The 12,002-nt window shown below is 37.5% G+C and overlaps 1 protein-coding gene across 5 annotated transcripts in view; it reads left to right on the top strand.

Moving 5' to 3' along the window:
* Positions 1 to 12,002, top strand: part of FMN1 (formin 1) — a 372,953-nt gene that overhangs the window by 215,584 nt on the left and 145,367 nt on the right. For all 5 annotated transcript variants that reach the window (XM_089778461.1, XM_025189464.3, XM_075927044.2 and 2 more), the window contains one exon: positions 11,613 to 11,700. In XM_089778461.1, the coding sequence (XP_089634587.1) occupies positions 11,613 to 11,700 (88 nt within the window). The remainder of the gene's footprint in view (positions 1 to 11,612; positions 11,701 to 12,002) is intronic.

The following is a 12,002-nucleotide window of genomic DNA, read 5'->3' as shown; positions in this document are numbered from 1 at the left end:
CATGCTCTAAAGTCTGTACATTCTATTTTGCTGTTGGTTAGAATATTCATAGACATACAAATGATAAGTAACTGTATTTTAAAGTGAGTTGTTCAATAATAATAATAAATCCATGCCAGTTGTATTTATACTAAAAGGCCCAGTACAGTAAAAGTGACAGAGCCACTAGACACTTTCTGATTTATACTGTATTCAGAGCTGTTATAGCATCTTAAATGGTTACTCACACTTTAAAAAATGGACACCGAAATATGGTCTTAAAGTAAAATTAGTCCCCTAACAAAGAAGGATGTTAGTCCATGAGGTGATTGACATTATTTTGTTACTGAAGTAGTCTCAAATCATTATATATTATATGCCATAAGCATTGAGTTTCCCTGACTGGAGCCACAAGAGGGCACCTTGGATATAATCTTTGCTTTTCTCATACAGAATTAGAAAAAGAAAGAAGTTTGACAACCTCTGGATTGTTTTTGATCAGAAAGTATTTGTCTTAACACAGTAATTAATCCTAGATATAAATACCAGTTAACATAAATATACTCCAAATGTGTGTTAAAGTGGAAGATTGATTTTATTGTCTATATAAAAGCATTTTAAGAATACCACACTATTTGGGTTGTTACATGTTCACTATTTTTTTTCACCTGAACACACCTGCTTATATATGAGAGAAAAATTTCCTATCATATTCTGCTTTACAAAACTTTAGAGTACAGACAGTCCCTGAGTTACGCGGATCCGACTTATGTCGGATCCGCACTTACGAATGGGGCTTTCTCGCCCCGGAGCTCGCAGGCAGTGGGACCGCCCAGAGCGCAGTGGTCCCGCCACCTCGACCTCCAGGGTGAGAAAAGCTGCTCCGGGTGCCCCTGGTCTGCTGGGGACCGTCTCCAGCAGACCAGGGACACCTGGAGCAAAGCCGGGGAGGCAAAGCCTCAGAGGCGCGGGACCCCTCCACCTCCCCAGCTTTGCTCCAGGTGTCCCTGGTCTGCTGGTCCTGGTCGAAGTAGGAATAAGAGATCCTCCGGAATAGGGCTTTATTCCGGAGGATCGGGCCAGTCTAGGCGCTTTTTTTCCGGCTTTTCCCCAAGCCGGAAAAAAAGCGGCGGACATGTTTATTTAAATCCGCGGGGGATATTTAAATCCCCCGCGGATTTCCCTATTCCCACTTTCAAAATTAGCATGCCCCTTCCGAAAAAAGGGCCAGTGTAGACGTAGCCAGGCTGTATAAGTTTACACTGTGATTTTTGCATCAAGTCCAGTTCCTTGTGTTGATACACTGTAATATCTTTTGAGAAAAAAGTTCTCGTATGTGTATATGCAATATCCAAAACACTTAATCAGTAATACTAAACTTTTTGTCCATCACTTTTAAAATATAAAGGTCCCAGCTTTTAAAAGTTAACTGAAAATCTTGGACTAAAGCTTTTCTTACATAAGGATCCTTGTGAATGGCTAGTTACCAGGTCACAGTAGCACTTGAAAATCTTACAGACAGTTTGATCCCTTTGTATATTCTTGTGTTTTTCACTGTCTCTCTGAAATCCCAAATGTCTGCTAGCTAGCACCAATGGATCAATCATGGTGGGCTCCTTGCAGTCCAACAGGGAGTTATTTTACTTAATGACAATGCTGTATGTTATCTGATGGTAATGGAAGGTTTATGGTGGATTTATGTAGAACTGTTAATTCTTCTTTTCTCAGTCCCCTTCTCACTCTCGCAGTACCTCAGGTTCCCTTTTAAAGTAACCTACCAGACAACTCAATCTAGCCAAACATTTACCTTCTGTTTGTCTCAGTATTTGCTTTACTATTCTGGGATTGAGAATCCCACAGTGTCATAGAATACAGCACCTGTTATTCTGACAAAAAAATGAACTTTTATACAGATTTTAATATATATATATATATATATATATACACACACACACTCAGTCTTCACTACTGAAGCTGGCGAGTTCATCTCAAAGATGTTATCCTTTTAACTGATTCCATGTGTTACTTACTTGATTCCTTTTTCAGGTGTTCATGAATAATATCATCATGGGTTTTAGGTAGGGCTGTGGTTTGCAGATTGGAGGTGTTTTTTGCCTCGAGTATTTAGAGGACTATTTTAAATTTTAAAATGCTACAGAATTTTACAATTGCTTGGAGACCTCAAACAGAAAGAAGATCCAGAATAGGAAAAGGGGGAGATTTTTAGTTTTTTCAGTTATGTTATTGTAGTTGATTCAGGTACAAATAGGTATGGATTGTTATTGATAAATTTACAGATTAAATTGACACGGATTTTTTTCCCCCAAAATAATAGCAAATTAGTGGAATTGGTTCAAAAAGGAAACCTCATATAAAACATTTTTTTCAATTTTTCAATTTACCTTTTTGACTGAAACTAAAAACAGTTAGCAAAAAAAAAGGGTAATCTACAGCTACTTTTTTATTTAAAATATTAAATGTTTGGAAATATTTTGAGCGTTTGTTTTGTTTCTCAAAAGCCAAAGCCATTAATTCAGCCCCATTCCATATATGTTTTATGAAAGAGTCTTTAATTACGTGATCTCACAGTATTCTTTCCACCTTGTTCTGGTAATGAATCAGAGTTATATAGTGAACAAAGCAGATGTCTGTAGGACATCTGCCCCTTGTTGCAATATGTGTAATTAATGAGAAGGGCTAGAAGAGAGGGTCTCACTGGTAAGATAATTGAAAGAAACCCAAAGAACTGGATTCTATCTCTGCCTCTACCACAGATTTCCTGTGCAATGCTAGGCATGTCACTTAAGCCAAACTTCAAGTGCTGATCTCTCTGAATATTCACCATGTGTGCATATGTTCCTAGGACAGGAAACTATTCCATAGCAATATCCATTGTGCTCTTCTCCTTGATGAGAAGAGGACTGGACACAATACCTTCCAAGCCAATACATATTTCAGCCCTTATCCCAAATACACACTTATAGCCAATTCTTATTAACTGAGCTAAGTTTTTATTAAAAATGAAAAAAGAATATTGATTAAAAGACCAATATACATGCCAATATGAGCTCAATTCTTAAGGTTCAGTTACACAACAGAGATGGTCTCACAGTTACAAAAGTTCCTTTAGAACTTGGTCCATGGCTATAGTCCAAAATCCATACCCAGGGTGATTCCAGCTAATGACTAGGACCTCAGTCTCTGTGGCTTAGATTTCACTTGTATGAAACTTCAAGCAGATCTGAGACCCTAAGTCAATGTCGATTAAAGGGTACCAGGATACCATAAAATCTCATTTTGTATGGCTTACAGCTTTCATCATGAGCATCCAAGCAGATATGAGACAAAAGGGATCCTATCCAAAGGGGATTTATGCCTTGCAGCAGTCTCTTGGCCTGGGAGAGTACAATGGAACCTTCTTGTCTCCCACACATCATGACAATTAGAACAAGGTAATATAACCATTAAACAGTTCACATACAATTTACCATAACCTTTAAAGAGTCATAAAAACAGTAATACCACTTCAATCAAGTTTCATCATAAATATTAATATTCCCTTCTGATCTTGACTCAAAGCTGTAGTAACCGAAGTATTGTTTGTTTGTATTATAAGACCTGAGCAAACACGTATCATTCTACTGCTCTAACAATGCAAGGTTGCATTTCAAAGTTCTGCTCTGATCTGATGTAACAGCTCTTCCTTACAAGTCATTAAAGGTCAAACATGAATCTGTCTGTGAGTTGGATAATCCTTTCTGGCATGTGCCACATTTTAATCAGATGACTAATATGTCAATCAGATAACATTACAACCAATTCCACAAAGATTCCTTCATTTTACTGCCTGTCAGGACCATTTTCAGAACAGGCTGAGTATAAGTATTAAGCATGGATATAATTTGGTTGTCGATGAAATAAAATAAATTTGCAGTCTGAGTTCTATAAACCGAACAGGATTTGAATCAAACCATGCCCCATCCTGATAGATGGTACAGGTAGGTCATAGAACTTCAATACAGAGGCTGGAACTCTCTGCCAGCCTGGGACCACTCTCTTCCATTCAAAATCTTTGGGTACGTCTAGACTACATGCCTCTGTCACCAGAGGCATGTAGATTAGGCTATCAGACATAGTAAAATGAAACGGCGATTTAAATAATCGCCGCTTCATTTAAATTTACATGGCTGCTGTGCTGAGCCGACAAACAGCTGATCAAACAGCGAGAGTCTGGACGTGCGGGTGTCTACATCAAAGGTATTTGTCGACCACCCAGGTAAGCCTCCTGGGATGAGGCTTACCTGGGTGGTCGACAAATACCTTTGATGTCGACACCTGCACGTCCAGACTATTGCGCTGAGCCGACAAACAGTTGATCAGCTGTTTGTCGGCTCAGCGCGGCAGCCATGTAAATTTAAATGAAGCAGCGATTATTTAAATCGCCGCTTCATTTTACTATGTCTGTTAGCCTAATCTACATGCCTCTGACGACAGAGGCATGTAGTCTAGACGTACCCTTTGTCTTCCACACATGTTTCCAGATGAGTGTTGACATGTGGGAGGAGGAGGGGATGCCAACTCATGATGTCATTTTCCTTTATTATTATTTCTTTCAACTTGTTGAAAGGGTGTATTCTTGTGAAGTGGAGGTCTGCTTTATCTACTTGCTCTCTTTCAAAAGCCTTCTGGACTGGTTCCCCAGAGTGTGGATACCCTTTAATGGGCCACAACTGCATCTGGATATTTTACTGTTGTACCTGAGAGGCCAGTTATGGATATTCCCAACCTCACCACATATATCAGTATCACATGAATAGCAAATCTTCATAATTTTAGAAACAATGATATCACATGAAATTCAAAAAGATGCTAATGTTGAAAAGATCAGGACTTTCAAATAACACCTCACAAGGCATACTTGAACAAAACAAATCAGAATATGACATGACACTGATGAATACAGGGATTCAAAAATGTTACTTTGAGCTACAGGCTAGGACTGTAACAGGGTTTATTAGAGAACTAGATAAATTCATGGAGGTTAATTCCATATATGGCTATTAGCCAGGATGGGTAAGGAATGGTGTCCCTAGCCTCTGTTTGTCAGAGGATGGAGATGGATGGCAGGAGAGAGATTGATTGATTGGTTCACTTCCTCTGGGGCACCTGGCATTGGCCACTGTCAGCGGATAGGATACTGGGCTGGATGGTCCTTTGGTCTGACCCAGTATGTCTTTCTTACGTTCTTACAGAATGTCACACTCACCTTACAGCAGTGTTGTGAATATAAATTAATTAATATTTGGGACGCATTCAGATATTGTAGTGATGAGCGTAATAGAAAAGCCTATGAAAAAATTAATAGTTCTGTCTTCAAAGTAGGATTTGAATAATGTAGAGTAAATAAGGTGTGGAGCAACATATTGAACAACAAGGAAAAATCAATATAGTGCATAACTGGAAACTCTTCAAGCACTATCCATTCTGTGCACTGAAAGAGTCCTATGGGAAAAGTATTATGTGGTCATGTTATTAAAGAATATTATAATGCATATGCAAAAGGAGGCACTTCCTAACTTTTGAGTGATTGATATTGTAACCCTGATAAGGTACTTCAATGCCTTTGCATTTCCTTTTAACAGACCTAATCCATGTGGTTTGCAAAGCATCAGACACAGAAGCCACAACACCCCCCCCCCCCCTTTACCACCACCACCCCCGCCTTGTGGGAGTTGCAGAACCGAGACTTGTTGCCATATACTTGATTTCAGCTGTAAAGTTAGAGCTAGCTGAAAGGGAGCTAGAACTAGAAAACCGACTTTGATGCAGTAAAATATGGGTTCAGCAAGCATCAAACTACAATTCTAAGTCTGCATGAAAGATTCATTTTAGAAGACAAGTGTTTAAGTGTAATGTGCAGTGTATGCATTCTTTAAACCTTAATATTGCGCAAGCTACATATATTGTAAAGTATGTGCTTGTCTTCTCCATATTTCTGAGGATTTACAAGGAAGATAGTCATCCTTATGGAAACTAGTATTTTCTATACTACTTCAAGGAAGAGTATGGCAGGAAGTACTTGATGCCACTAATTCTTCATCTTACAAAAAAAAAATGCCAAGTAATTTTTGTCATGTGTATGATCTAAATGAAAGTCCATCAATCATTTTTGGTCCCTCAGTGCAATGATTATCATATCAAAGACACAGAATAACAGTGAGGATAACAACTTTTCTGTTGTCCATTATCTCTAACTGGCTTCAAGTAATTATTAACATGTGTTCTCATTTAACATGGGTGTCAATATTTTGAATGAAGAGCATTATTTAAGGAAAAAAGTTATTTCTGTCAGCAAATTTTCTATCTAGTGATGATGATTACTTCATTTTGTGGTTCTGCAAGAAAGGCAGATATTGCAGAAATAGCTGGCTGTTTCACAGGTTTGAAACACAAGGGTTGTCTTCAGCTTTGTATCTAGAGGTAATAACAGAGCTTGAGAGCAGAAGAATTTTGGTGAATGTCCCCCCCCCCATAGCCCCTCTTTCTTTCTCTCCATTGATTATACAGTGGGGAGTGCATTCCTTTGTTTACTACCAAGTTATGTATTCATACAGAGTGGAGGGGTAGGATATATCCTTTAGCATAGATGGAAGCTGTTAATTTTTAGTACATTTATAAATGTGGTAACAATAGGGCAACTGAAATAAATGTATATCCATATCTGTTCCTCATCTGCTACAAAGAAAAGCTCCATGTAGATCAAAAGCTTGTTTCTTTCATCAACAGAAGTTGGTACAATAAAAGATATTGCCTCACTCACCTCACTATATTATATAAATCATGTGTCATGACTTTTGTTTGTCTATTTAAAAAGTGCTTTTAAAACAATAACAGACTTTTACCCTGTTATATTTAATTTTAAAGTTAAATGAAGTTAAATGCCTCTTGAAACACTTAAATTATAGGTCAAAATATATAAACAATATGGTTTCTCATAATTCGTATTTAAATATTTTTAAATATGGATAAATCCTGCCTTACTTTGTGCAGGAGAAGAAATTGTGGTAGATGCTTTATATCTTACAGAAATCCCATAAGTACACATAGGAGGTGGTGATGGCATTGTGGAACACACTGAGCTGTTCCTCTGAACAGGATTTCAGTAGGCTCCTGACAAATGCTTGGGGTTAACTACAGTATATAAGCTAAATGGCTGTGTATGGATGTTGGACATTATGATCTGCAGGCTAGCATATTAGTGAGCATTTCTCCCAACACACTTGAATGTCATGGAAAGAATCTGCACCCCAGGATTGGGAAGGATTTTGCTTTTAGTTGCTTAAATAAATGTAATTCTTGCAGTTTTATGTACCACAAAGTATCGTAGACAAAAATTAGACAGAACAATGAAGTTTGTCATGCAACATTTAATTGGATGTATTTCTGGCTGTATTAGAGAAACACCCTTTACTGGGGATGTCAGAATGATTTAGTAAAACGTATTCAAGCATGAGTACATCTCCACTTTTACAATAGATGGTAGATATTAGAGAGACATACAAAGAACACTTTGCATCAAATCAAATAGCTTAATAATTTTTTGTAAATGGCCAGTCAGTAGAAGCCACTTAGGGCAAATTATGTTATGGACCAGGGGATAGAGCAAATAAGACAGGAGCAGCATTCACATTCTTGTCATTAAGCCAGAAGACTCTGCATTCATTTCAGTGTTGTGTTTATTCTCTAGAGTAGAGACAGACTGTTGGCTGCCATGTCCAGTCTTAGGCAGACTCTGCCAGTTGCTTACCTGTCACTGTCAGCCACAGACAGGAGACACAGACTGCTGAGAGGTGATTAATGCTAGATCATCTTTAACAAACATAGACTAAGTATAACAATGGTGCCTTTGCAAAGTTCGGTTTCATTACCTTGCACTTTTTAATAACTTGCTGAAGTGATGTGTCCTATTTGCATCTGTTTTCTATATAAAATTCACTCCACTGCCAGAACATTCCCAAACTTGACTATAATTGGAAAAAAAGGGAGGTGCCACAGAAAATATATTCCCTATTTCCAATACTGATTGCATCTGGTTGTTGCGAAAAGTATCTTATTCTTCACTGGTTCCAAATTCTGATAACAATATTCCTTATGAAATTACACAGCATTACAACTATATGTCTTGTATGTCCTACTTGAGCTATTCTGCTGTCTTATTGTTACCATTTTTTGCAATCTAATGAATAAAATATTAGCCTTTAGTCACACGGAAATTTGATTTGGTGGAAGGTATTTCAAGTAGTCTGAGTCTAGTCTGATCTCTGCTAATTGTGACCATGTGTAATTATTTCCATACAGATTTTTAGAAACAACATGAATCTATTTTTATTTTTAAAATACGTACCACTAAAATTATTTTCAATTTTTTAAAAAAATTACAGGAAGAAAAATTACCCATTTGATCATATCTGGAGAGCATATCAACAATTTTCTGAAGTACCCTAATGTATTAGTTTCAAATGTCATGTTGTCTGTACGAGGTGTAGTCTGGAAAGGTTTTACCTCAAACTAGGCATGTCTAATGGGGCTTATGACAACCTATGAATTTGACCATGAACAGGGTCAACCTGGAGGTCAGTGAATGCTATACAAATTGCATACTAGTCAAGCCTGTAATTATCCCTGTTAGAAGTTAATGTGCTGCCTAGTTCAGCAGACTCATGTACAACTTCAAAAATGACCATCATAAACTGGGTATTCCCTAACATTTACCAAAAATCATATTTTACACTAGGGGATGTATGAAAAGTATTCATATATAGGGACTTGTAGCCAAGTCATTTTGTATGTTTGTATATTCAGGAACTTCAGAACATGGATTCTGTCTTGTTTCAACACATAGAAAGAATGCCAAGTTAATTTATTGTAATAGCTAACATGCAGTATATCATAGGATACGTCTACTCTGAGTGGCTATTTTGAGATACCGGAGGTATCCCAAAATAGCTACCCTGTGTGTATACAAGCTGTCCATTATTTCAAAATATTTTTTTAAATAACAAACACACTATTTCACCATCCTGGTAAACCTTGTTGCACAAGGGGTATAGACATGCCAAATTTCAAAATAAGCTATTTCAAAATAGTTTCAAAATAAGATACGCAATTTGTGTAGCGCAAATTGCGTATCTTATTTCGAGTTTAGGGTGCTGTGTAGATGCACCCATATTGTGAAAAAGACTTTCAGGATATGTTTTACTGGCATAAAATCTACTATATGATTTCAGGATATGTTTTAGAGAGTTTGTCTGTCTGTTCAAAAACTCCTAAACAGTAGGAGCAAGAACCCCCAAATTCTGTACATAGCTTCCTGTTATCATAACTTGAAGCAAGGTGTAAGGGTTTGGTTCTGTCAGGAAAATTTGGATGTGCCTGGAATGGGATTGTTTCTCCTAAAATCATACAGAAAAGAGACAGGTGAAAGGGTCTGGCTGGGGACATGCCTTCCAGGACTGCCCCAGGTGCTCTTTAGGGAGGGGAGCCTGAAGTCCCTCTCCAAGTCATACAGGAACATTGCTGGCTGTTCCCCTTTGTTACAGAGCAAGGGAAAATGCAGTTTTCTGCATTCCTCATTTTGGTTGAGGAGCACAGCAGGGCAGACAAAGGTGGATCTGCCCCAGCTGGGCAACATGCACCCCTCCCCCAGCTGTGCCTGCTGGACCTGCAATGGCCATAGAGAGGCGCTTCTCACCTGGCCTCAAGCTGCTGTGGTTAGAGAGGGCTGGAGTAGTCCTCTCTCTCCAGGGCAGCCTGCATACTGAACCAGTCATCCCAAGCCCTGCCCCAGAACAATTATTTAAATGAGAGGGAAAATATTGAGTTAAAGACTCAAGCAACTCTGGGTAAATCTTCTAGAATGATCTATATAATGAAATTAACATTCATTAATTGTGTGGTGGGCCTTTATTGCCCCGTCATATATAGCTTGTAAAATCTTTGTTGGAGGCACCATATATTGTTACGTATTTGTGAAGTGTCCAGCATGTTTTTAGCACTTGATAAAGAATAATTAACGTGCATTTATTTAGACACAAATGTCACTAGGCTTTCTCTCTCTATCATGTTTGCCAACTCCTATTTTACGTTTATATTTGTAACTGGCTGAGTGGCTGCTGTGATAAATATCCCTGGATGGTCTCATAACAGGAAAATTGCAGTAAAGCATTGAATAATGAAGTATGAGAGTTTTTCAAAACATATCAAACTCTGCAATTCTCATTATTTTTTAGAATCACTGAAGTACATTATTGGAATAACAAAACTTATATCAAGACTTTTCAGTTTGGAAAAGCAGTAACTATTCATTTTGATTTCTATTTGAATGCCCCTGGTGGTGGGATAAAAATTCAGCTTCCCATAGCATTTCCCTGTATGTACTGTGCTTGAAACCTCCATCAAGCATTTATTCTTGAAAATTTCCAGCCTTGTTGAAATACAGGTTGAAGAGAAGTAGATTTTGGAGGAGGTTTTTAAGTTTTCAAATTAATGAATGAGAGATGGCTCTGAGCCAACACCCAGGACATGTAACACTTCCTGAATTATAAGGAAGTTCATCTCTGCATCTGAATTTTGTCCTTACCATCTTTCTCTAATGGTACAAACCAAACCACAGATACAAGCATCCCAAGACTTAGGGAAGTTTGTTTTAAATCTTAATTCAGCACCTTAGGTCTATCTATGCCATCAGCTAAACTAAACCTCCAAAAATTTTAAGGTTTGCCTTTCAATATTCTGTGTATGTATCTATCCCTACTCTGAGGTAATATTTACCTGAATGTGGCTCTTTTGTTCCTTTTAATGAAGTTGCTCTCACCCACTATCATACATGCAAAAATAGTTTGGGCCCAACACGATGCACTAACATGTATGACCTAATATTAAAATCATGGTCAAAGTCCTCCACTCTTCCAGGGCTTTGATGGCAGATGCCCAGTCGTCATTGGAAAAATAACTTTTGAGCAATGTCTGAGTGTTATAGAAGCTATGCTGAAAGGGATCTACAGGAAAAACCATCAGCTTACTTTGATCAAGAAAAAATGTGTTGTGAAGTGAGGACTTGAGGATGGGTTGTAGTGAAATGAAAATTATCAAGTCACATAAAGGCTTGGAGACATACTCAAAATATCTTACACTGCTGCACCAAATTCTCCTGATGGGGGTTAAGTGGAAAGAACATGCATTTCTTGAATGAAGTTCTAGTGTGGGTTTCTCTTACTGGTAGACTGTATCCTACTAATAAAGGATGATCTTTCCTAATTGGTGCTGATATGAATTACATTTTGGATCTGGCTTGTATTTACTACTATTATGTGAAGTCCAAGCTTTGTTGTCTCTTTTGAACTTAAAAGTGTATTTAATAATTAGAAGGAGATGATATCTTATCACCTATATATGAGGCTACAGGAGGCAAGAAGACTGAGGTAGTACGAGCCTTATATCAGATTTAAATAATAAAAGTGGTTGAGCACCATTCAATTTATTTCACAAATTAGCATTTCTAACTTTTCTTTATTAATGAAAGTTCTTTTAAATTATTAATTTTGACTAAATAGCATTTTGTTTTACAATTCCAGATTATCAAACTATTGGATGGAAAGAGATCTCAAACTGTAGGAATTTTGATATCTAGTTTGCACCTGGAAATGAAGGATATTCAACAAGGTGAGAATTACAAAACTCTTGATATAACCTATATACATGGATATTTTCTTATATCTTCTTTTAAAGTGAATGTTAGACAAAGTGAGTAATCTTATGTGTGTTCTTTTTATGGTGTCAATATAATAACAAAACCAATATAATTAGTTTTCTAACTAGGTACATGTAAATGTACAGTAAGGCTGGGTCTACCCTAGGTAATACGTTTGAATTAAGATACAGAACCCCAGCTATATTAATTACGTAGCTGGAGTTGAAGGGAGTCAAAGGTTCACAGGAGCACACTTTCCCTTCAACTTCCCTTA

Source organism: Pelodiscus sinensis, chromosome 5, assembly GCF_052426305.1.
Source record: "Pelodiscus sinensis isolate ZL-2025 chromosome 5, ASM5242630v1, whole genome shotgun sequence".
In the NCBI taxonomy this organism is placed as follows: Eukaryota; Metazoa; Chordata; order Testudines; family Trionychidae; genus Pelodiscus; species Pelodiscus sinensis.
Note: the sequence above shows the minus strand (reverse complement) of the source record. Positions and strands in the feature narration are given on the sequence as shown.